At 38.2% G+C, this 27770-nt stretch overlaps 1 protein-coding gene across 1 annotated transcript in view; it reads right to left on the bottom strand.

Annotated features, from left to right (window-relative positions):
- FMN2 (formin 2) overlaps positions 1-27770 on the bottom strand; it is a 380362-nt gene that overhangs the window by 54489 nt on the left and 298103 nt on the right. Inside the window, 1 exon segment of the mRNA XM_021666911.2 lies at positions 27242-27293. Within this exon segment, the coding sequence (XP_021522586.2) occupies positions 27242-27293 (52 nt within the window).

The following is a 27770-nucleotide window of genomic DNA, read 5'->3' as shown; positions in this document are numbered from 1 at the left end:
GGCAGGAGAATCGCTTGAACCTGGGAGGTGGAGTTTGCATGAGCCAAGATCATGCCATTGCACTCCAGCCTGGGTGGCAGGGCAAGACTCATCTCAAAAAAAAAAAAAAAAAAAGAAAAGAAAAGAAAAGAAAATCATGATTCCTTGATCAGTTCCCAGAACTGAGCCGATTTCAGATCCAGGACACTCCTGAGCAAAGGAGTTGCGTCCCTGTGAGGAAGGACCCTGAAACATGGCAGCAAGAATCCACTGTAACATTTCCCCCAGTCCTTCTACAAAGAAACCTGAAGCCATTACTCACTGGACTGGACAGTGCAAAAGGGAAATACTCAGATGTTTCATGGGCCCTGGGACATAGGGTCTGAGGAGACAATGATTTCCAGAGACCCACGGCTTCCGCACGGCCACTTCCATTACTGTGGTAGCTTATGTGGTTGGAAGTAATGGAATCCTAGCAAAAGTATAGCTTGCAGTGGGCAGTCACCCGCTCTGGGTACACAGCTGGGATTGACGCACTAGGGTATTTGAGGAATAACCCTCAAATTTTTTTTATTCTGCCCATAAGGACACAGAAAGGTTGAAAGTAAAATTGTAGAAGTTCTGTGACAAATACTAACCAAAAAGAGCTGAGAGATACTGATATTAATACAAAGCGAAGTACAAATTCAGGCAAAAAACATCACCAGAAAAGAGACAGCACTGAAAACCAGATTTAGTTTAACCAGGAGGATGAAAAACTCTAAATTTGTATGTAGAAAACAAAAGCGTTTGAAAATACACAGGGTAAAAATGTCAGAAATGTAAGGAGAAATGGACACACCTGCCTGTGAGTCTTTACTATACCTTCTTGGTAACTGACAGAAAGAAGCAGACAAAATCAGGGAAGATACTGAGTATTTAATGAGTCAGTTTAAAACAATAAACAAGACAGAACACTACACCTAACACTAGAACGCTGTGTATACTTACACATGTTCACCATCTTATTGACCATAAAGCAAGTCTCAAAAAATGGAAAGGATTATTCTCATGCAGATAGTCTTCTTTTATGTAATCTTTATGTAATTAAGAAAGAAAGGCAACTTTGGAAATCCCTTAAGTTTGGAAATGTGAAAACATACTTCTATCTAACTTCTGGGCCAATTAACTCCCAATAGAAAACCCTCCGTGAAAGAACAACTAAAGAACATTCTTCAGTAAGAAGAAAAAAGTTAATCCAAAGGGTCTAGACACAGTGGTAAAAAGAGAAATTCATTAAATATAGTTATTTAATAAAAGTTAAATTCTTAAATGATCATGGTTTTTTTGTGCCTAGAAGCTGATGACTAAAACTTGAGATAACAAGAAGATAAGGACAAAATATTCCTTTCATTGTCTGGGAGAAGAAATAAAATAATTAGTAACTTTAGTCTTTGTTAAAAAACTCATGTTTTAAGTATAACTGCTAAAATACTAGAAATAAAAATCAGTAAAGTCCAATCCAGAAAAGGGTTAAAAAAGGGGAATGAAGAAAACTTTCTTGTCTAGTAGGAGACAGGAAAGAAAAATCAAAAAGCAAAGGAGAAAAAAAAAAACATTTGAGTATATAGCAAGTTGGTAGCAATAAATAAAAATATATCAACAATAGGCCAGGTGTGGTGGCTCATGCCTGTAATCCCAGTACTTTGGGAGGCCGAGGTGGGCAGATCACGAGGTCAGGAGTTCCAGACCAGCCTGGCCAATACGGTAAAACTCTGTCTCTACTAAAAATACAAAACTTAGCCAGGCATGGTGGCACATGCCTGTGGTCCCAGCTACTCAGTAGGCTGAGGCAGAAGAATCACTTGAACCCAGGAGGTAGAGGTTGCAGTAAGCTAAGATCATGCCAGTGCACTCCAGCTTGGACGACAGAGTAAGACTCTTGTCTCGAAACAAAACAAAACAAATCAACAATCATAATAAATATAAAAGAATTTAAAACAACTATTATGGAAAGTCTATCAGATTGACTATTAAAATAAAAACTCAGATAAAATAAACACTGCTTGTAAATGACATGTATTAACCACAATAGCCCAGAAAAATAAAAATAAATAGATGGACAATATATGCCAGGGAAATGTGAAAAGAAAGCATGATGAAGTATTAATCAATAGAGAATTGTAAGGCAAAGGGTATTAATGATAATAAACAGGGACACTGTATAATGATTAAAAAAGAACATTCTATCAAGATGATAAAGACCATATAGTTTTCAAGTATATTGTTTGAAAACATCACAAAATTAAAAGATGAAACAAACGTTCACAATTATAGCAGAAGATTCTACAAATTAGTAATGATGTAGATTTGAAATTGATAAATTTTATTTTAAAATATGCTGTATTTCACTAATTTAGCAAGTTACAGATTTTAAAAACAATATTTTATGTACCACTAAGAAAGATAACTAGTCCAATATGAAGATTCATTAGAAGAGTTGTTCCCATATGCAAACCATAAACTGAGATACCAGAGGATTCACGTAAAAGAAAACGACAGAGAAATTCCCATCCTGAAAGGGACAGTAAGGAAACGTGTTTCAACTCTGGCACTGGGGAAATAGACAAAACCGAAAAAAAGTTCCCTTGAAAATATGACTCATATGCCACACAGAAGTCATGAAGGTTTTCCATCTGAATTCACAGTACCAGGCACTGTAAAAACAAAACAAAACCCTCTCAAGCTAAAGCAGGGAATTTAATTAAAGTGGCTTCAGATTGATAGTGTCCTCAGTTGAATAGCACATACAAATTCAAATCCTCTCTGGAAGAGGCTAACTTTAAATCAGGCCCACATCAATGATAAGATGCCGTCCACTGTAAGACATATCCCAGTCTCAGAGATGTTAAAGGGTAAGAAAACATGCAGATGAGAATATATATCATAGAAACACACACACGACAAACCGATTCTTCTCAAGGACATACAAATATTTACTAAAACAGGTTCCATACTAGATCAGGAACGAATGTAATACAATTAGCTGTAAATCAATAGGCAAATAATTACCAGCAAAACAAACACACAAAACCCATGCATTTGAAACAGATACAATAAATATACACATAAGTAACTCATCACAAAGTTATAATTGAACAACAATAAAATTTATTCCACATTTCAAAACCAGTGGGATATAGTTAGAGCAGAATGTAAGGGCTAAGTTGTAGCTCTGAGTGTATAATTTTTAAAAAAGAAAAATTAAAAATAAATGAATTATTCATACAACTGACAGAGCCAGAAGAGTAGATAGATAGAATGTAGAAACAAGAGAATATTAAAGAGCAGAAATTTGTGAAATAGAAAGCCAATAAACAAACTTATAAAAAACGAAAAAGAAGAGAGAGATAATCGACAAACCAAAATTTCTGGTTCTCTCAAAGACCAATAAAACAGAGAAACATCCTAAAAGACTGGCCACAAAATCATAAAAGCAGGCAAGATTAAATAACAAAGTACCAACAAGGGCCGGAAGTACAGATGGAATGAGGAGAAGGTTGGCTACAGAGAATGGAGAGGGAGGCCAGGCACCTGGTGGCTCATGCCTATAATCCCAGCACATTGGGAGGCTGAGGCAGAAAGATCACTTGAAGCCAGCAGTTCAAGACCAGCCTGGCCAACATGGCAAAACTCCATCTCTATTAAAAATACAAAAATTAGCTAGTATCTAATTTTTGGTGGTGGCACGTTGGTAGTCCCAGTTACTCGGGAGGCTGAGGCATGAGAATCGCTTGAACCCTGGAGGTGGAGGTTGCAGTGAGCTAAGATCGCGCCACTGAACTCCAGTCTGGGTGCTCGAGCGAGACTGTGTTTCACACAGACACACACACACACACACACGAGTAGAGAGGGAATGTACAGGCAAGGAACCACTTTTTGTTTCTTTGTTAAGTAATTATTTTATGATAATAACAAAGTAAATGTATTAATGGCTACAAGGTAGAAGCTGAAATCAGTAGAGAAAAGGATCCAGGGGAGATATTTATGGGAGGCCCCCAGACTGGAGGTAGAAAAGATTGGTGTATGCAGAAGTAGTTCACATACAGAAAGAGGAAGGGGCTCTGGTCTGCTGGCTCTACTCTATGAATTTAGGGTTGGGCAGGAAAATTGAGACAGAAAAGCAAAGAGGGAGAATAGAAGTGGAAGGAAGCTGGAGAAGCTGTGAAACAAGAATATTTGTGGGAAAGGTAACTTCCAAAAGGAATATATCTGCCGTGTGGCTTCTCACTGAAATTGGCAGTGTTTCCAGGACAGGGATGTATCTTAATAAACTTTGCAAGTCTTATAGCAGCTATCACATGCTTATGCATATTAATCACTCAATAACTACTTACTGCATTGTGCTGCAAGCTTCAGGCCTGCTTCTAATTTAATGCTTATCATCACTACCTTCTAGGTGTATTATGACTAATGCTTTCCTTAGAAGCTGAGTATCAAAGATGTTCACAGTATTGACTTTCCACATAGCACTCTGTGGAGGTGCTATATAATCTAGATATTACAAGACTCATCATACACATATGATAGATTACCAACATCAGGTAGAGGTGTCAATAGTTTTTAAAACGTTTTCTAGCCATTTTTTTCAGAATAGGGTGCTTTGTGGTCAATGCTATATAAGTTCTTCCAGGGTGCATCAATGCTAAGGTTGTTTCTTCGGGAGATGACGGCATTTCTAACGCCAGAAATCTATTTGCAAATGCAATTTTCAGAAAGATGTATAAATCTATCCTAGACAACCACCTAGGTGCAGTGGCTCACGCCTGCAATCACAGTACTTTGGGAGGCCAAGGAGGGCAGATCACAAGGTCAGGAGTTCGAGACAATCCTGGGCAACATGGCGAAAACCTGTCTCTACTGAAAATACAAAGATTAGCCAGGTGTGGTGGCACACCTGTAGTCCCAGCTCTTGGGAGGTTGAGGCAGGAGAACTGCTTGAACCTGGGAGGTAGAGGTTGCAGTGGGCCAAGATCGTGCCACTGCACTGCAGCCTGGGTGACAGAGCAAGACTCTGTCTCAAAAAAAAAAAAGAAAAAAAATCTATACTAAGCAACCAAGTTCTTCTGATATATGACAGATATCCCAGGTGTCTTAAAAAAAAACTTTACTATTACAGTTGGGTTTCACTTCTAGATATAAAACTCTCCCACTACAGAGTCAAAATAGATTTTTATAAGTTTACAAATACCATTTGCATTGCTTTCATCTGTTTACAGTTTCATTGACATAGTTAAAGGCAACAAAACACATATACTTGTAAATATCAGTATGAATATCTCATATTTACATGTTGCCATACAATTTACCAAGTATTTTAACATCGATTGCTAGTTTTATCCTTGGAAGGTTATTGGATGGTAGGAAGGGCAGAAACATAAGAAAAAAGGGATGAACTATTATTTGTCAGAACTGAATAGCAGAAAAACAATCCTACAAACACCAATATTTTATTAATTTTGGCTTTAAAATTTTGTAACTGAATTCCAGGACTGCAAAGCAGACTATTACTCACAAAGCAGTCTGCTTTCATGGAGGCCTGAATTCCATTCTTGGCTCTGGGCTACCTCATTCTTCAACACTGGTGAAGTAATTTAACAGAACTGAAGTTCTTTGTCTTCATTTCCTCATCTGCAAAATGGGTGCTAAGGATGACCCTGACCATTCATCATAAGAACATGGGGAGAACCAGCTGGCTAAGGCCTCCAAAGCCCTGCAGCCCCTCCTCATCTTAGACATAGATACAAAAGGCACAGACAATCCCATCTTAGCTTAGCTTCTGGGACATTAACAACCAGAACTATGACAAAACTCCCTTTCACACACGGTAGGCACTCACCACAACCAAATCCACACAAACCTAAATTTCACCCTGGCGTAAATTCAAAGATGTGAAGCTAAAAGAAGAAAATCGTAATAATCACATATTTGGCATTTTAGAAATGTCCCTTCAGTGGTTGCACAAATCTGTTTCACTAGCCCAACAATATTTGTAAGATATTCCTGGCATGTTGAAAACTGCATAGCATTGCCATATTGAGTGGAATACCTTTTTTATAAGAGTGAGCAAGGAGCCTCATGGTAGTTGTTAAGGCAGAAAACAAGCACTACCATAGAAGTATTTGCAAGCTAATTAGATTCCTTGGCATCCTAACATTTTTGAAGACACGAATGCAGTTTATAACATAAAGAGAAATTATTCTGCTTCTAGTCCAAATCTACAGGGCCCATCTCCTACGATGTCGCAACATGAAAAGAAAATGTCACCAAGGAGACACCGCTGTAAGCCACTGGGGCACTCTGAGTTTCTATATTCTGTTGTCCAGCCTGAAGATGCCCCTCTATTTCTTTAATTATCTGTACTCACACTGAGAGAAGCAAGCCCTTCTCTCAGTGTAAATATAAGTCAGGATCTCTATTAGCCTTTCCTAAGCCAAATAGGGCCAACATATCTCAGAGGCCGAGATGCAGAAGCTGAGCTACAACATTTCAAGAATTTCATGATGACTTGGTCAACCTATTGGCACTAGCCACTAAAATAATTCTTCCCAGGATGCTCTTCAGTTCTTACGTTACTCCTGTGATCCTTTAGCCCACCCTTCCTCACTGGTAAGTATGTAACTCCTTCCCAAGCACAACTCCCTTCTTCTCCTTGCAACTACACCCCCATGGATTGGAGTTCCATAAAAACCACCACTGACCGGCTCTACCAACTTCATTCTGAAGCCCTCTGGATTCCTTGTTACATGGTTGGGGTGGGGGATAGTTATACCCCATACTTTCCTTCTCTATTACGTTTATTTGCTACTTTTTCTTCATCAAAGCATGGCTTTCACCAGGCACACTCACGTCATCCATGATGGTCTTCTCGGGAAGCACTGTATTTCCCATCTCCTACCCTCCCAAATTCAGGGAATCAAGAAAGGGAGCCCTCCGAGTTCTTGTCCTCCAGTGCTGTTCCCAACCACTGTATTCCCATAATCATGTCACACTTTTTTTTTTTAAGTTTCTGACATCACTTACACTTGCTCAGCTGCTTCTATGGTTCCAACTTCCTCACTGCTGCTAGTTAGCTACATCATCATTTTCTTGTGTTTTGTGACTACAATAATTGCCTACCCTACAAGACAGATTTTCTCTCTGGTTATGGCCTTTGATACGTCTGGATCTTCATGTGTAGCAACCAAAAGGGGTTTTAAAAAATGGATCACCTGTCTCCCTCTATATTCCATCCAATCTCTCCTCTTCTTTCCTTCTCCAAATATCTAATAAAAGTAGCTTACACTCAGAGTTTCTGCTTCTTTATTTTCTTTAGCCCGTTGCAATACAGGTTCTGACTCAATTACTCAAAGTGGGTCAAAATTCAAATAAAACAATTTTTGATAAAGGTGCATATTATCTTCCCATTAATATCACAAATTAATATTTTGTCTTTAGGTATACATTGTAATTATTCTTCAGCTTTTCTGCTACCCTTGCCTTACCTAGACCTCTCTAATGTAACACTCTCCTATTTCCCTTTTTTTCACTTTGAATTGGCTTCCCTCTTCAATTATGTGATCCTTTTCCTCTAGCAGTAACTCAAATACGGCATTTCTCATGGCTTTGGTCTTAGGCTGCTGATCATCTGTGGACACCACCTCCTAAGGTGATCGCGTGGACTCTCTCTTTCTGCTTCTACCTGTTTATATTGAGGACGTACAAAGCTCATCCGCCTGCCATGTCACTCCTGAGCCTCACACTTGAACACTGAACCAAATACTCAGCACTTCTACATGGCTTTCTTATTACTCATCTCAAACTTGCCATTGTATCCTCATTTCAATTTTAGAAATGCTATATTAATCATTCACATCAGGGCCTGGTGTGGTAGTTCATACCTATAATCCCAGCACTTTGGGAGGCTGAGGTGGGCGGATCACAAGGGCAGGAGTTCGAGACCAGCCTGGCCAATATGGTGAAACCCTGTTTGTACTGGAAAAAAAAAAAAAAAAAAAAAAAAAAATTATCTAGGCATGGTGGTGCATGCCTGTAGTCCCAGCTACTCAGGAGGCTGAGGCAGAAGAATCGTTTGAACCCGGGAGGCAAAGGTTACAGTGAGCCAAGATCGTGCCACTACAGTCCAGCCTGGGAGACAGAGCAAGACTCTGTCTAAAAAATAAAAAAATCATCCACATCAGAAACCTAAGGATCATTTGAGACCAACCCCGGAACAGAAGGACATGGAGCTCCAAACAGAAAAAAACGTCCCAGCAGAATAAACAAAAAGGCACACACCAACCCCTAAGTTCTGTGCTTTCACATCAACAGAGAGAACACTCAGTGCTCCTGAGAGGAAAAAAAAAAAACAGGCCAAACACAAGGAACAGTCAATAAAGATGTAGTTAGACTTCATAAAAGCAACTCTGAAGACTAGAAGACAATGAAGTAATGCCTTCAATCATTTAAAGAAAAATTATTTTCAAGTAGGATTCCATGTCGAGACCAACTATCAAATAAGTGTGAGGGAAGTGTTTTGAGAACTTGCGTGTCTGAAAATTTATATCTCTTAGACAACGTTCCTAACTAAAAATTATAATACAAGGAGAGGAAGTAGGATGGGGACTAAGACAGAGTGAGCTAAAAATTACATCAACCATTATTATAAATTAACAGATAAGTGCTAAACTGATAAATAATGAAATAGCAGTACAAGTATATTACAGAAAACCACGGTAGAAAATATCAGAGAAAACAGATGAGAAAAATGTAAGAGAGGGTAGGGTTGGGTGGGGCAGGAGGCTGTTGCTTTTCGTTATCAGCCTTGTGGTACTAATTGACTTTTTCAACTAAGTCTACACTTACAACTTTGAGAGAGATAAAAGTTGATGAAAAGTGAAATGAACTGGAGAAGCAATATACATGTGTAGAACGACCACGATAACAATACGCTCGGAAAACCAGACAACGTATCACTTAGAAAAAAGTAGCAGAAATGGAAACAAACGTTAATATTCTGTGGCTATGATGCTGACTAGAATCCCAACTCTAAATCCCACAAATTTCCCACTATCATCTTCTAGTTTAAATGTTTAAATTTCAACATTTACTTCCAAAATCCTCTTGGAATTAATTTTGTTGATGATCTGAGGGAAAAATCTAGAAATCCAGATCTTACTTCTACAGAACCTTATAATCCTAAGGTTGGGTTTGCCCCTCTGGATTTTAAAAGTTTCCTTCAATTACTGCAAATTGTCTCAATTTTGCAGCTGTCATTCATTCGTAGTTTTTCAGATCATTAGATTCACTCAGAGAAGAATTTCAAACACAAAAGCTTATCAATAGGGTTTGCTTCTGATCTCGGAATTGATTTTATATTTTTGGATGGAATTAAGAAATTAGCAAAGAAGAAATGCTTGTATTTTTCCACATCTAGGTTTTATTTATTTTTAAATATCCACTAGCTATAAATGTTCTATTTTTTTTCTGGGAGATAGTATATTTCATGTTTTACTAACTTTGCTGTAAATATTTTAATTAACTTCACTGAATTTATTTGGCAACAAATATTCAGCTTATTATACCTTAAGTAAGCTACCAAGTGTTGGATTTTGACATTTTCTTTAAAAAACTAGGGTTTTTTTTTTTTTTTTTTGTCAAAACAGTACTAAAGTGGGTAATTATTTATGGCTACTGATTTTTAAAACATTTTAATATAAAAATTATTTAGATATGCATGTCTTTATACTGCTAGTACATTTTGAGGCTGAAATACATAACAGGTTATTTTTAAAATGTCATTGTCTGATTCAATATAATATTTGCTGACTATAGATTTAGTAAACCAGTAAAGATATTTGTCACTATTTAATATCTTGCTATTTGTTTTCCTTACTATTTGGGCATTATTTAGTCTATTAAAATAATTCAACACAGGATAATTTATGGAGTTTACACAAACATTACAATGCTGAATAACTGTGCATGTATATGTTACTGGAAGGGACTGAAAAGACATGTGACCTCACTTCGGGTACTTATAGTGGGAATTCATATCTTGTAATCTATTAAAAAATAATGTCATATTTTCTATAGTATTATTTACAAATAGCACTTTTAACAATACAAAAATGCAATATGTCTAATGCAAATGTATACCCTAAGTATAGTGGTGGCTTTTAAAATTAAGTTGAGATCAGGCATAGTGGCTCATGCCTATAATCCCATCACTTTGGGAGGCCGAGGTGGGAGGACAGTTTGAGGTCAGGAGTTTGAGACCAGCCTGGCCAACACGGTGAAACGCCATCTTTACTAAAATCCAAAAAAAATAACTGGGTGTGGTGGTGCATCCCTGTAGTCCCACTACTCAGGGGGCTGAGGCAGGAGAACTGCTTGAACCCAGGAGGTGGAGGTTGCAGTGAGCCGCCAAGATCCCACCACCACACTCCAGCCTGGGTGACAGAATGAGACTCTGTCTCAAAAAAAAGTAAAAAATAAAAGAAAATGAAGTTGAAACTCTGTAATTGCATATACGAGAACATGGCTTAGCCACTTAAAAAGGACACTTGATAAAACAAATATTTCAAATAAAGTTGAGAGGTTTGGGATATTATCTTAATTTATCCTTATTTAACCGGGAGCATATGGGATGTGACTAAAGGGAAAAGGAAAGATAAGTTGCATGAGTTTTGAAAACAATGATTCTACATTCATCGTAAGAATAGAAATTAGAAAATCCTTAAATAGGCATGTCAACCTACAATACATTGTTTTTTTTTTTCTCCACCCTAAGACATCACTGGAGAATCTGAGAGGCTTCAGGAGAAACTAAAAAATCTAAGTATTTTTTTTCTTTTCTTTTCTTTTCTTTTTTTTTTGAGACACAGTCTCGCTCTGGAGTGCAGTGGCATGATCTCGGCTCATTGCAACCTCTACCTCCTGGGTTCAAGCGATTCTCCTGCCTCAGCCTCCTGAGTAGCTGGGATTACAGGCGCTTGCCACCCATGCCCAGCTAATTTTTGTATTTTTAGTAGAGATGGGGTTTCACCTGGCCACGATGGTCTTGATCTCTTGACCTCGTGATCCGCCTGCCTTGGCCTCCCAAAGAGCTGGGATTACACACGTGTGCCACTGTGCCCGGCCAGTATTTTTTCTTTTACTTATACCAGCACCTTGATTCATAGTTTGACTACTTAAAAAATAATTTTTATGGGCACGGTGGCTCATGCCTGTAATCCCAGCACTTTGTGAGGCCGAGGCAGGCAGATCACGAGGTCAAGAGATCGAGACCATCCTGGCTAACATGGTGAAACCCCATCTCTACTAAAAATATAAAAAGCTGGGTGTGGTGGTGCATACCTATAGTCCCAGCTACTGTGGAGGCTGAGGCAGAAGAATCGCTTGAACCCAGGAGGTGGAGGTTGCAGTGAGCTGACATTGCACCACTGTACTCCAGCCTGGAGACAGAGTGAGACTCTGTCTCAAAAATAATAATAATAATGATTTTATTGTTCTTATCTTAATGGATCTATATTTTAATTTCTCTAAATAATTGACTATGAAGTACCTATGTTACCAATATACTTTCAACTATCATTGAATGGTTGAAATAAAAATCAACTTTAAAATAGTAAAGTCTAAATTTCAGTTCATATAAGAAACCATGGGATATGAGACTTTACTGTATATAGAGTTACAAAACTCTAGAATAAAACAAGGGGAAGAAGTAGCTATCACAATGTCTTTATTACGTCCTCTTTCTAATTTCTCCCTTTTTTCCTATTTATTGAAATTATTTTCTAATCCCTTTGTTCTTAATTGCCTTTTTCATTCTATGTTCTCTTTTTGGTAGAGTCTTGGACTTCAGAATCTACTTAAGACTTAGAAAAACTCAATGACTGAGTTTCTGTATTCTGTTGTCTAGCATGAAGATGCCCCTCTATTTCTTTAATTATCTTAACATACTTAAGACTTAGAGTAAATCAAGAATCTTTGGCCTAGTTTCTCAAATACTTCCTAGACCAAATAGTTTTCAATTTTGAAATACTTTTCAATTTTGAAAACTATTTCAAATATTCCTATTCTCTTTAAGTGCAATATCCTCAAATCAGAGAATTTTGATCAATCCATGAATTTTTCCCAGAAAAACTCATGATTCATTGCTAACAATGTCAACACTACAAACAAAAACAACAAAAAAAGATTTTGTAAATTATTTTGTAAGAATACATTTTCATAACATTTAAAAATAACCCCTAGTCACCTTTGGGAGCTGTTTTAGTGGGTTAAATAGTATACCATAGCGTTTGGCAATTTTCTGGAAGTAGCATGCAAAATCTACATTTTTCATGCTAATCTAGGGTTTCATGTGCCAGTAATAACCTTTCTGTTTCAAAAATCAGTATAGATGCAAATTTCCATGCCACAGTATTATCAGAGGGATTAAAACATATTTTCATTGCAAATATGCTAATGTTTCTCCTTTAGAGACTCTGTGACCAGGAGTGGGAGTATGACCTTGATCTCACCCAGATGGGCTAATGTTTGGAGGAGGAGCAGGCAGGAGAGGAGCTGTGGAAAACCTTGGACCTTTGAAATAAACAGCTGTTTGAAAAGTAGAAAAATGCAAAAGGTAGAAAAAAAGTAGATAAAAGGGAAAAAAAATCTACATTAATTGTATGCTTACTGCATGGTTAGTTATGGTGTTAAGTAAAATGTCACATTAAAGTCTCACAACAAATGAAGAATTAATTAGTTGATTAAATTCTAATTAGTCACATTAATTAATTAGTCATATTAAATTCTCACAACAAATGAAGGAAGAATTAATTAGTCTACTATAGATCTTGCTTCCTCCCTCCTTGACACTCTGCAGATGTATGACTTCAATGAGGCTGGAATCAGTTATTTCCCTTCTCCAATCCTGATTACAACTTTGCAAGAAAGATGTAGCTGTAATTTCTACAATTCCAAGCCTATAACTACATTGTCTTTCAAGACAAATGGTAAGGAAATCAGTCAAAACGTTTCTTAACGCTTCTTTTAAAGTTTATCCACATCTGATGCATGCCATAGTAGGCAACAAAAAATGAGTTGATGAACATTTCGTGATGTAACATCCTCACAATGAACAGAATTCAACTTTAAAAAGTTCACTCCATACTTTGGGAGGCTGAGGCGGGTAGACCATGAGGTCAGAAGATTGAGACCACAGTGATTAGAATCCTGGCCAACATGGTGAAACCCTGTCTCTACTAAACATACAAAAACTAGCTGGGCATAGTGGCAAGCGACTGTAATCTCAGCTACTCAGGAGGCTGAGGCAGGAGAATAGCTTGAACCCGGGTGGTGGAGGTTGCAGTGAGTCGAGATTGTACCACTGGACTCCAGCTTGGCAACACAATGAGACTCCATCTCAAAAAAAAAAGTTCACTTCATATACACCAAATTATCTCTTTTCAAGATAGTTATATCTGTAAGCTTTATTGTTCCACTAGCCCTTCTCATCTCCCTAAAACGTTAATGTGCCATTTTTCTTCTTTACGGTGATCTTAGAAAACTTGCCTCAACGATAGCCCAGGCTGGGGTAGCTGGTATCCTCCATGAGCTTCTTTTATCTATCTAGGAACCAACCAGATTCATCCTTTTGAGAATCTGCATTAATACCCATGGAGAAAATTCAAACTAGAGTCATGAGTAGAAGATCCCTACAATAAACATCGAGTAACAATGATAGCAAGTAATTATAAAGTGCTTGCTCTGAGCCTGGCACTGTTCTATTGCCTTCATTTTAGAAACAAGAAAATGAAGATACAGAGGTTTCAATAACGTTCCCAAAGTCAGAAATCTTAAAAAGAAAATAACAGGGGCTATAACCGGGATTTGAATGCCAGCATTGTTACTCAGAGCTGGGTCTTAACCATGGCACTAGACCCCGCCATGGGGGAGACCCTGCACTTGCATCTGCCCCTTCCCCTGACTTCCTTGCAGGGGATCCTGGAGGCCCCCGAGAAATGCCTCTCAGGGTGTAATTTAATTTACTGTGGTCCTTTGTAACTTGTAGGCAAATGAGCTCTTCTAATGACAATCTTTCAAAGCTGATTTCCAATTCGCCTCATAAAATATAGCTATAGATCAATAACTATTCCCTTTTCTCATGTTTTCATTCTCTTTAGAAAAAAATCTTTTTCTTTCTTTGACAATAATCGTAGACTAATTTATTTAACTATTGAGTTCTTCTGGAATCTCTGCTGTGCTTGAAGCGTATTTTGTCAAGATGGACAATCCTAATGGATTTGGAGCATGATACTACAATTAAATACAATTTTGTTTTTGAGATGGAGTCTTGCTCTGTCACCAGGCTGGAGTGCAGTGGCACAATATCAGCTCACTGCAACCTCTGCCTCCTGGGTTCACGCTATTCTCCTGCCTCAGCCTCCTGAGTAGCTGGGACTATAGGAGCATGCCACTGTGCCCCTGACAATTTTGTATTTTTAGGAGAGACAGGGTTTCTCCATGTTAGCCATGCTGGTTTTGAACTCCTGACCTCAGGAGATCCACCCTCCTCAGCCTCCCAAAGGGCTGGGATTATAGGCATGAGCCACCGCACCTGGCCTAAATCCACTTGATAACCTAATTTATTAACCCTTATCCTTTCTACTTTCTATTTTTTAAAAATACAAAACAGTGGACAAAATAGTATATCCTTTCTTTCTTGTAATATCTTCATCCTCTCCACCCCTTGCATGACTTGCATTTCAAGAGCACAGTGATTAGAATCCTGAGCAAACACCCAGTGATTTCATTACTCTTCTTTTAGGTTTTAGGACACAAAAGTTTAAGAGCTCTAACCTTTATTAACTTGGAAAACATAGCTTCTGGAGACAGTTTAGTCTGTTCTAGGCCAACAAATATTTTTAAATATTGGGGTGGGAAAGATCTCAAGTTTATACAACAGGAAAGCTTCCATTTTTACAATATAACTCTTCCAAATGGCAGAAATTCTTTGATGTTTCTCTTACAATTATCAACCAAGACTGGAAGGAAACATATTAAAATACTCATAACCAGAAAACCCTGAAATCCTTCTATTTGAAATGCACCAACACTAACAAATTTCATGAGCAATCTCCACCTCAGATTTTTTATAACTTTCCAAGGCCAGAAAATCTGCAAAGGGTGTCAAGGATTCCCCTACTGTTGAAAGTCAATGGATTTTATGAAAAGTTGGATAACGTAACCACAGAAGAAAATCCATTTGTACAAAGAAAAGTGCTACATCTAAAACTTAACACATGGTCCGAAAGTAAAAGGTGTGAAATAACAGCTTTCCACCTAGGAAGCCTTGCTCTTTTGGGCCTCCAGACAGTAAATCTTCTGGCAGGATTAGAAGTAGTTAACTAAGAAATCCAAATTGGGAAATAACAAACTCTAACTTTGTTTTACATTATCAATATTGTTAAGGGAGTGATGTCATTGTTTGGGGCTTTTGCGAAGACATTCCATGTCACTTCAGTTTTAATACCAGGCTGGAGCCTGCCTGGTCAGCCAGCATAAGCCAGATAAACACAGACCTGTAGTCTTTCTATTCATCTCTGGATAGTTACTCAGAAAGATTCTGGAAAATATGTCTATTATGAACTAAACATTTCACTTTTCATTTTATCCATGTGCCAGAAGTCCATTCCTTGGATAAACATTTTACAAACTGACATTCTAAAAGTCACTAAACATGATGAAGTATGTGTGCATCAGTTCAGAACTGATTAAATATTTTCTCTCGCATGACAAATGAATAGTTACATACGATACGAAACCAGTGGAAGCAACATTCCTTTTGCTTTCTTTCCCCCTTTTTGTCTTTATTTTGCATGAAAGATTAATTTTCCATTTCTACTTATTTGTTATGCAATCTTGGCTTTGCTAAAATACCATTCAAACAATATTACATGCAGAAATCGTATTTATTTTTTAAATGTGTGATTTAAAGTTCTTTTACAAATGTGTGTTCTTCCATTATGATTTCTTGTCTTTTATTACTGGTTATTTCCAATTGCTTTGGTATTATTCAAGGGAAATGAGGGAGGAGAGGAAGTCTAGTGTATTCTCTTTAAGAACATTTTTTAAAAGATCTATGAGATACACTGAGTACCTTTTTAAACTATACATCACATAATAATGCCCAAATAAAGCAAATTACTTACTAATTCTCTAAGTTTACTTGTGCTATTTGCTTCCTTATTAAACAAATTGACTATCATCTTATGGTCTCATCAGAAGATTAGTTGTCTAATCTTTCTAGATGTCTTTAGCTGCTGGAGGAAGAAAAAGACTTCTAGTTTGAAACATGTGGCACAATCTTGGCTCACTGTAACCTCTGCTCCCTGGATTAGAGAGATTCTCTTGCCTCAACCTCCTGAGTAGCTGGGATTACAGGCGCCTGCCACCACACCAGGCTAATTTTTTATTTTTAGTAGAGATGGAGTTCCACCATGTTGTTCAAGCTGGTCTCAAACTCCCGACTTCAGGTAATCTGCCTCTCTTGGCTCCCAAAGTGCTAGGATTACAGGCATGAACCACTGCACCCCGCCGTTTTTAAAGTTTTATATAAAAATTTCAATAGCATTCATGTCTTGTAGAGAAATACATACATCTTAAAATAAATGTTTTAATCTGTAGGAAAAGTCACAAACTTCTAGAAAAAGTTGCTTTAAAATGATAGGAGTGGACCATAAACATTACTTTGTTTGGCTTTGCTCACAGAGGGTGTACACATTTCTCATCCTGATTTCCTTCATCCAGAATGTCACCTTCATTGACTAACAAGGGTAAGCTTTCTAACTTAACAGTTGCAATAGAATTCAAATCTTACTTTCAGTCATTTCTATCAGCTTTACTGATGCCAGAATTAAATTTAGTGAAATCAAAGCAACTGATAGCTGGAACAAACTGTGTTTCTAAAAGCTTTGATTTTTCTATGTCAAAAGCCAAATTCACCTGAATATATAGTTTTTACCCATAGAATTTAAAGAAATAGAAGAAAAAAATCTGAAGAAAAATTTCAAGTTAGCCATAGATTATTAAATAATAAAGCAGATTTTATAACTCCCAGTCTAATTAGTTTTTAAAATTTAAATATAAAGAAATGGACATTTATTAGACAAATGAAAAATTTCTACATTCTCTGCCTACGAGCTGACGTAGACATTCAGTGACTCTGTAGGAAATAAAAACAATCACATTTGGTCTGGTGACACTTTTCCATAATTGAAGAAAGCCGTGTATGCTAATTAAAAATAAAATAGAAGCAGAAGCTGAAATAAACACACACAATGGGGATGAAGCCAATCTTAACAACATTCTGCTGAAATCCATCTTGTAATACAATATGATGGCTTGGCTTGCCCAATGAAATCATCTGAAGATGAGAAGATATTCATCTGCTCTGCATTTGGGTTTTGGGTATGGTTCAAGACTCATCTGCCCAGCTGCCTTACTTTGTAGGACAACTAAAGAGTTCAGTTAAACTATTCCAAAGCTATACAGTTTTGCTCATGTGAAAAAGGAGCTCAAAGTTCCATTAATTTTGCTATTAATCTACCAAAGCTATACAGTTTTGCTCATGTGAAAAAGGAGCTCAAAGTTCCATTAATTTTGCTATTAATCTATAATCAATCCACTTTATAGATTAATAGCAAAAATGAATGAACAGAATTAGCACATTAAAAACTATTATGCTAACAAACATGAAAAATGATCTGACTTGATTTAAAAACATACTAACCATTGTTTGTTTTTAGTATTATTTATAGAAGACAATTCTAATTATTTTCTTGATAAAAGTTCAGCTTATCCATTTTAAATGGGCTAAGAGTCAAGACATTTGAAAAATGTACTAGAATGTAAAGACAAATGAGTATAATTCCTTTCAAAGCAAGCTGATAAAGTGTGTGTGTGAGGTTTACAAAATATTTTCACATGGATAAGCCTTCAAGAAAGACCTCTTAGGAGCCACACTTGAAGAAGCTTTGCAAAGAACAAGATACTCCATTCCTACATCCCTGGAGGATGAAAAGAAGGGTGAGATTATGTTCCCTTTTACAGATGATGAAGTGGAGGTCTGGGAACTTGGGGAACTTTCTGTGGTTTACTTGCTTGCAATTCTGGAGTGGCAGAGCTAGGCTAAGAGGAAATGTCAGCGTCCTGTCTACCACGCAACCCTGCATTCTCTCATGATAACCTTGGTGAGCATATGGAATGCTAAATCGCCTCAAAAGTTTTGGGAAACTTCTCTTTCGGTACAGAAAAAGCTGTTCAGTCATTATGTGATCCTTTGATCCTCAAGGGATCTGATAGCCTAACTTAGCTATCACAATTATCTCTAAATAACTCAGTCATTTTTAAAAATCAAAGCACAAAAATTTTTCACCAATTTGTCAGTGGATCTCTTGCCATGGGTGCAAAGTAAAACTAAACTGTCTTTAGCTGTTACAGCATCACTCAGATAAAAGCAGAATCTCTCCAGCGAATTCCCTGGATTAGGCATCTTTTGGTATGTTCACAGAAATGTAACTTCCCTGTGTACGTTGTCTCTGTGTCAAAGGGCTAAATGGAAGGCTGGAAAATGAAGAACAATTTTGTGAGTACCTCTAAATCTTGCCTCCAAAATGAATTTTATCTGGTTTGTGACAATATGATATATAGATCATGATAAGAATAACCTATAATAAAAATAAAAGGAGGAATAGGAGACAGGAAAAATGTATGCCTAAATTCATATGCCTGGCTCTCCTCTCCCTCTAGGCCTTGCCAAGACAACTCAAACATTTAGAGATAAAATACAATGAGGATCTGTATATATGTTTTTCATTTGTATGTATGTACATATTTATTTATTTATTTATTCATTTTGAGATGGGCTCTCACTCTGCCACCCAGGCTGGAGTGCAGTGGTGCCGTCTCAGCTCACTGCAACCTCTGCCTCTCAGGTTCAAGTGATTCTCCTGCCTCAGCCACCAGAGTAACTGGTATTACAGGCGCATGCTACCATCCTGGCTAATTTTTAAATATTTTTAGAAGAGACAAGGTTTCACCACATTGAGCAGGCTGGTCTCGAACTCCTGACCTCAGGCTATCTCCCTGCCTCGGCCTCTCAAAGTGCTGGGATTACAGGTGTGAACCACCGTGCCCTCCCTGTGTATGTATTTTGTTTCAACTTTTTTTCTGTGTGGTGTAGGGGAGGATGGAGAGTATAGATAGTTTTGGCCAATTCAAGCAAAAGAGGAGCTCCATAAAAAACTGAAATCTACATAGGGAGAGAGTACATATGGTGAGTCACTGTTGAGACTGGGGTGTCAGATAAAATTTTCAAGGCCTCAAAGCTGAGAAGGAGACCTGGGTCTCTAGAATCTGGGTCAAAGTTCACCATTCCCTCAAAAGCCTGAGGGGAGGCAGCCTGCCAGCCAGCCTAGCAGAGTGGAAGCCTGCAGTACACCAGGCAAAAATGTTTCTGCCTGCACGATACTGGAAGCAGTTAACTCGGCTGATGCTGGTCTGTTTATTTTATGGATATTAGACAGACTGTATGAAGGAATACATGTGATTTTATCTTTCAGCCTGGCTTCTTCCTGTGAGCTGCTCCTGGATTAGAGATCTTATTGTTTCGCCAGTGGCGGTCAGAGGTTGTGCTGAGTTCCCTAGTGCCAGGGAGGCTTGTAGCATATGTTCATTACACAGCTTGGGGATTGTTTTCAAGTCAGCCTGACCTCCTGGTCTGATGCTCTTTAGTGGTTACAGCCTAGTAAGCTTATGTACAGCCTTCCAAGCTCTGGGACTGTGATCCCACAAGGATCCCTCTTGCCTATCTTCTTCCCTTGATCTCTCTGTTAAACTTCTGATTGCTCAGCCATTTTGCTTTTGCTGCCGTATCATGGGGCTACAAATGCCCTCTCAATTGCTCTCCATCTAGATCTCTATTGCTTCAGACAAAGATCCTAGGTATGAAATTCTTCATGTTCTGTTCCAAACAAAATCAGCCTTCTCAAGCAGATCTGTAGACCTCTGGGCAGGATTTCTGTGCACCCACACAGGGTTAAAGCTGGGATTAGGACAGTTGTCCACTTCTTCCAAAGCAACACGCCCGCTGTGTAAGCAGGAGCTGAGGTGGGGGCCCCTAGTCTTCATGTATTCTCCCTCCTGATGTAGAATCTCTGCCCTGAAAGTCAGCTAGAGTGGAAGCACTGGGGCCCGGTATTCTTGGTCTGCCCCACCTGAGCTGGAGTGCCCACCGTTTAAGTAAGGAAGAGTTGAGAAAGGGAGCCCCTTCTTGTCTGCATCTTTAGTCTGGAACAGAATTTCTGCAGGAAGCTGGAGGTGGTGGGATGAGCATTTCCAGCAGCCTGCTGACCCACTGAGAAGCCACAGCCTCAGAGTAGGAGCTTGGGCAAGTGGAAGCCGCTATCTTTGTGACCAGAGTGTCTGGATTAGAGCTCCTGTAGCAGCTTCCGTAAGACGTAGCAGGACACAATAGGTGGTGATTCCAGTGCCTTAGACTCGCGCTGTTCTTACCGTGATTTAGTAGATTTTCTTGGATGGATGAGTCCCCATTTGCTGCATTCCCGTAGAACATTTTCTAGTCGTGTTAAATAACTGTTTTATATGGTTTTCTCCAGTTTAATGGTTGTTGTGAAGAGAATTCATGCTAAAAGTCTCCCAAGCTCAGGTATTTTGGTAGATGGAAGGGAAGGAAATTTTGAAAAGCTCTCCGTACATATCTACCTCATTTAACCTACTTAATGAGTTAAGTCATGAACTGATCACCACATTTATAATGTGGACATTGTTTCTGGTTTTTGTTTTTGTTTTTTCACAGACAAAGTCATGGATTCAAAAGCTGAGATAAATCCTTGGAGGCACCGTGTCGGCACTTTGGAGCCAGCACCAAAATACAGATCTGATTCCAAAATCTACGTTCCATAATCATGCCAGGCTGCCCAGTGCTGCGGTCCATGGAGACAGAGAGATACATGAAAACAAATAAATACACTGCCTGAGTCTAAAATCTGACTCTGGTTTCTAATTCTACCACTAAACTTTTTATAATTTCTGATTACAAAAATAATGTGAAAATAATATAGCGATTAACATCTATGGCTCTCTTGGGACTAAGCGTCTGCCAGAGATCAGTTCATTTAATTCTCACCTACAAAGTAGACACTATTTTCCTGGGGTGATGGGACTGGTCTAAGGTCACAGAGCTATCTTGTGTAAGAGGCAGGATCAGACGCAGAAGGCCAGAGGATCAGAGTTACACTGCTTTCCCGCATAGAATTACTACTGATTGTTGCCCCAGTTACACAGGACTGCTGAGAAAATGGCACAGGGACTTATTTCTTGGAAGAAACGTCAAATGTTCCACGTGACTCATTATTCTTATTTTTACTTTTGAATTTTGGAGTGCATCGTTTAATTATAAAAGATGGCTCTTTTACTAACAATTTTGTCATTAGCCAGTAATTTTTTCATGCAACTCACTGAAATTTCTGATTTTATAATTTCAGGCCTTTGATCTGCGCTTTTGCCTTTCATCTAAACTGGCCAATTCTGTTTACCAGTTTGCTAAGACAATATTTTATATATCAAGCCAATAACTACTAAATATGTGATATCTGTTCAGAGAATAAAAGATGTTGCCAGCCAGTGCGTTGGTTCATGCCTGTAATCCCAGCACTTTGGGAGGCTGAGGCAGGCGGACCACCTGAGGCCAAAAGTTTGAGACCAGCCTGGCCAACACGGCAAAACTCCATCTCTACTAAAAATAAAAAAATAAATAGCTGGATGTGGTGGCACACGCGGGTAATTCTAACTACTCTAGAGTCTGAGGAATGAGAATTGCCGGAACCTGGCAAGTGGAGATTGCAGTGAGCTGAGATGGCACCACTGTCCTCCAGCCTGGGTGACAGAGCAAGACTCTGTCTCAAAAAAAAAAAAGAAGATCTTGCCTACTAAAGTAGTGGCACACAACTTCTTTAATAATTTTTTTCCTCAAGGCTGACAAGGTTTTCTTTAGAAATTGTGATAGTTAATTTTATGTGTCAACTTGGCTAGGTCATAGTGCCCATTTTGGGGTCAAACACCAGTCTAAATGTTATTGTGAAAGCAGTTTTTAGGTGTGGTTAACTTTTGTTGTTGTTTTGAGATGGAGTCTCTGTTACGCAGGCTGGAGTGCAGTGGCATGACCTTGGCTCACTGCAACCTCTGCCTCCTGGTTTCAAGTGATTCTTGTGCCTCAGCTTTCTGAATAGCTGGGATTACAGGCCCTCACCACCACACCCAAGCAATTTCTTTGTATTTTTAGTAGAGAGGGGGTTTTGACATGTTGGTCAGGCTGCTTGACCAGACAGGTCTCAAACTCCTGACCTCAGGTGATCTGCCTGTCTCAGCCTCCCAAAGTGCTGGGATTACAGGCATGAGCCTCTGTGCCTGGCCTACGTGTGGTTAACACTTAAATCACTAGGCACTGAAAAAAGCAGATTCCCCTTTATAACATGCTGGGTCTCCTTCAATCAATTGAAGACCTCAATAGTCAGGTTCCTGAATATGCAAGAATTCTGTCTCTAGACTGCTTCAGACTCAAGACTGCAACATTACAAGGAACTTAAACAAATCAACAAGCCAAAAACAATCCAGTTAAAACAACAGGCAAAGGATATACACAGACACTTCTCAAAAGAAGACATACAGGTGGCCAACAAACATGAAAAACTGTTCAACACTGCTAATCATCAGAGAAATGCAAATCAAAATCACCATGAGATACTATCTCATACCAGTGAGAATGGCAATTATTAAAGTCAAAACGTAACAGATGTTGGTGGGGCTGTGCAGAAAAGGGAATGCTTGTACACCGTGGAAAGCAGTTTGGATATTTCTCACTCCAAGAACTGAAAACAGAACTCTAATAGCATTCGACTCAGCGATCCCACTACTGGGTATACACTCAAAGGAAAATAACTCATTCTGTCAAATACACACACACACACTTGTATGTTTATCACAGCACTATCCACAATAGCAAAGACATGGAATCGACCCAGGTGCCCGTCAGCAGTGGATTGGCTAAGGAAAATGTGGCATACACACATCATGGAATATGAATTATGTATAATGATTCATAAACTATAAAATGAATGAAATCATGTTCTTTGAAGGAACTCAGATGTCACTGGAGACCATTATTATAAGTGAATTAATGCAAGAACAGAAAACCAAATACTGCCTGTTCTCGCTCATAAGTGGGAGCTAAACACTGATCACACATAGACATAAAAATTGGAACAACGGACACTGAGGATTACTAAACAAAGTAGGGGGAGCACGGGCTCAAAAGCCACCTATTGGGTACAATGCTCAATACCTGCGTAATGGGATCATTTAGATTCCAAACCTCAGTGTCATGCAATATACCCGTGAAATAAACCTGCACGTGTACCCCTTAATCTAAAACAAAAGTTGAAATTTAAAAAAAGAAGAAAAAAAAGATTGCAAGATCAACTCCTACCGGAATTGTCAGCTTGCCCTAAGTTTTTGGCTTTCCAGTGCATATAAAAGTTACGTTTACATTATACTATAGTTTATTAAGTATGCAACAGAATTATGTGTAAAAAACAAAATACATACTTTATCAGCAGATACTTTGTTACTAAAAAATGCTGATGGTTATCTAAGTCTTCAGTGTGACTCAATAACTTTTTGATGTTGACGACTATTGACTGACTGGAATGGTGGTTGCTGAAGGCTGGGGTGGCTGTGACAATTTCTTGAAATAAGACAATAATGAAATCTGCCACATCAATTCACTCTTTCACAAAAGATTTTTCTGTGGTATATGATGCCATTTGATAGCACTTTACTTTCTTTCAAAATTGGAGTAAATCCTCTCAAACCCTGCTGCTACTCTGTCGACTAAGTTTATGTAATATTCTAAATTCTTTGTTGTCATTTCAACAATGTTCACAGCATCTTACCACGAGTAGATTCCATCTCAAGAAACTACTTTCTTTGCTCATTCATAAGAAGCAACTGCTCATCTGTTCAAGTTTTGCTATGAGATTGCAGCAATTCAGTCACATCTTTAGACTCTACCTCAAATTCTCTATTTCCACCACATTTGCAGTTACTTTCTCCACTGATATCTTGGAATCCTCAAAATCATCTGTGAGAATCAAAACGAACTTCCAAATTGCTGTTAATGTTGATATTTTGACCTGCTTCCATGAATTATGAATGTTATTGATGGAATATAGAATGGTGAATCCTTTCGGGAAGGTTTCAATTTACCTTACCTAAATCTGTTAGAGCAATCACTGCCTATGGCAGCTATAGCCTTACCAAATGTATTTCTTAAATAATAAGACTTGAAAGTCAAAATTACTCCTTATCCATGAGCTAGAAAATGAATGTTGCATTAGCAAGCATTGAAGCATGATTCTCTTTGTACATCTCCATCAGAGCTCTTGGGTGACCAAGTGCATGGTTCATGAGATGTAATATTTTGAAGGGGATTTTTCTTTTTTTCTGAGCAACGGGTCTCAGCAGTGGGTTTAAAATATTCAGTACCCTATGCTATAAACAGATGAGCAGGCTTTGTTGTTCCATTTATACGGCACAGGCAGAGGAGATTTGGCATAATTCCTAAGGGCCCTAGTATTTTCAGAATGGTGAATGCACACTGGCTTCAACTGAAAGTTACCAGGTGCATTATCCCCTAACGAGAGAGTCATCCTATTCTCTGAAGCTTGATTTTTTAAAAAAATTAGTTCATTAATTAATTAATTAATGAGAGTGAGTCTCACTCTGTCACCTAGACTGGAGTGCAGTGGCATAATCTCGGCTCACTGCAACCTTTGCCTCCTGGGTTCAAGTGATTCTCCTGCCTCAGCCTTCCAAGTAGCTGGGATTACAGGCCTGCGCCACCATGCCTATCTAATTTTTATATTTTTAGTAAAGACGGGGTTTCACCATGTTGGCCAGACTGGTCGCAAGCTCCTGACCTCAGGTGATCTGCCTGTCTTGGCCTCCCAAAGTGCTGGGATTACAGGCATGAGCGACCACATCCAGCTTTGTTCTCTGAAGCTCTAAAGTCAGGCATTGACTTCTCCTCTCTAGCTATGAAAGTCCTAGATGGTAACTTCTTCCAACAGAAGATGTTTCATCTACATTAGAAATATGTTGTTTAGCTACTTTCATCAATTATCTCAGCTAGATCTTCTGGATAACTTGTTGTAGCTTCTCCATCAGCACCTGTTGCTTCGCTTTGCACTTTTATGTTACAGAGGTTTCTTACCTTAAGCTTCATGACCCCACTTCCACTGGCCTCAAACTTTTCCTCTGTAGTTTCCTCTCCTATCTCAGCCTTCACAGAACTGAATAGAGTTAGGGTCTTGCTCTGGATTAGGCTTTGGTTTAATGGAATTGAAATCGGCACAATGGTCCCATAGAACTGATGTTTATGATTTAATTTGAATAAACATAGAAACTGACCCTCCTAGTCTTGAAACTTGAGAAAGTTACATGTGCCTTTTTTGAGTTTCTTTCTCAGGAAACCAACCATCAGGCTTCCAAGATAGTATCAAGGAACTGAAACTCACCAGATCACTGCATCTGGACAATGAGATACCAGACCCTTCACCCATTATGACTGCCTAACCCACCAGCTGCTTGCTGCTGACCACCTCCTCTTCCTTCCCTCTCCCTAACTTCTGTTCTCCCACACATGGTTACATTTCTTCCCTGCTATATAAATCCCTAATTTTAGTCAGTCAGGGAGGTGGATTTGAGACTGATCTCCCATCTCCTTGGCTGCAGAACCCAATTAAAGCCTTTGTCCCTGGCAATAGTCATCTCAGTGACTGGCTTTCTGTGTGGCAAGTAGCAGTCCTAAACCAAACTCCTGGCATTTTGTTAACAGAATATTGTGGATGGTTTGATCTTCTATTTAGACCACTAAAACTTTCCCCATACCAGCAAGAATGCTGTTTTGCTTTCTTATCATTCATTGAACAGACTTATCATTCCTTGAAATAGACTTTCAATTTCCTTCAAGAGCTGCTTCTTTGCATTCATAACTTGGCTGTTTGGCACTAGAGGTCTAGCTTTGTGCCTATCTTGGCTTTTGATATACCTTCCTCATTAAGGTGAGTCATTTCTAGCTTTTGTTTTAAAGTGAGAGATGTGTGACTCTTTCACTTGAATACTTAGAGGCCATTTTTGGGTAATTAATTGACCTAATATTGTTGTGTCTCAGGGAACACGGAGACCTGAGGAAAGAGGAGAGGCAAAGGAACAGCTGGCTGATGGAGCAGTTAGAACATACGATATTTTTATATTATGTTTGCCATCTTATATGGGTCAGGTCATGGTGTCCCAGAACAATTACAACAGCAACATAAAAGATCAGTGATCACAGATCACCTGTAGTAACAGAATATTGGTAATATAATAGCAACATAAAAGATCATTAATCACAGATCACCTGTAGTAACAGATAATAAAAATAAAAAGTTTGAAATATTACAAGAATTACCAAAATGTAAGTGGAAACATGGCACCCACAGACTTGATAGAAACAGTTGCCATGAACCTTCAATTAAAAAAAAATACAATTATCTGCAAAGCACAACAAAGAGAAGTCCAATAAAATGAGGTATGCCTCTGTGTGTGTGTGTGTTTATATCTGTTTCACCAGTTTGTTCTTTTTTTCTGGAGAACCCTAATGAATATTGAGAGATGGGAGAAGAGAAAATTGAGGCAGAGAAGCAGGGAGATTTCTGAGATACTTTTCTATATTTACCCATAATTGCAAGCCTCCATTCTGGAAATGAACGTGCATCCAAGGGAAGCTCATGGCTTCCTACCTAGACTTCATTTTTGAATATGGAAATTACATAGTTTTTTTTAATAACTAAACTCTGAAACAGGTTCTTGCTATCTTCCTTCTTCCGTGTATTTCCGCAGTTCTAAATCCCATGTGAAAGAGAAGATGGTAAGCTATGTACAATAATTTGGTATTTAACAGAACTACATACCCAAAGTAACAAAAATAAAATTCAGAACCTCATTGTGGATTTAGAGCACACCATTTTACTAGATTTCTTTTTGTTTTATGCTTGAAAATTAAAATTGAACTAATAATTGGTCCTTTAAGATGAAATATACTTAGCATGTTGGAAGTAAAGTAATTTCTCACCATTTATGAGTCTCTGTCAGTGAGTTTTCCTCTGCCTCTTGGTCAATTTTGGCTGAAAGTGCAAGAAAATAAAAGTACATGAGATAAGTGATAAGTTGTTACCCTATCTGAAGCAACATCTGCCCTGAATAACATAACTTATTTTAATCATTAATTCTATTGTAGTCCAACTAGAAGCTTATTTCAGATCTATGATTGTCATAGACACATGATTTAAATGATTCTACTTAATTTTAATTAAGTTGATCTTGTATTGACACAGACAAGATATATTATCTAATCAAAAATTTCAGATTCTGAAAAAATTTCTTTAACTTGCTCACATTAACCTAGGAAAACACTAATTTCATATTTATATCAGATGTGTCAGTGTTTAAATGCCAATGATTAATTGAAAATAATTCCCTCAAGCAAAGGTGTAAACACTACGTCAAAACAACAACAGCAACAACAAAACCGAAACAGAAATGGTATGTGACATTCCTCAGTTATGTTAAGAATTTTGAATTCATTTCAATAGTTCATACCA

This window comes from Aotus nancymaae, unplaced genomic scaffold, assembly GCF_030222135.1.
Source record: "Aotus nancymaae isolate 86718 unplaced genomic scaffold, 86718_ANA_hifiasm-v0.15.2.pri h1tg000032l_0, whole genome shotgun sequence".
NCBI lineage: Eukaryota > Metazoa > Chordata > Mammalia > Primates > Aotidae > Aotus > Aotus nancymaae.
This window is presented reverse-complemented; position numbering and strand designations above follow the sequence as displayed.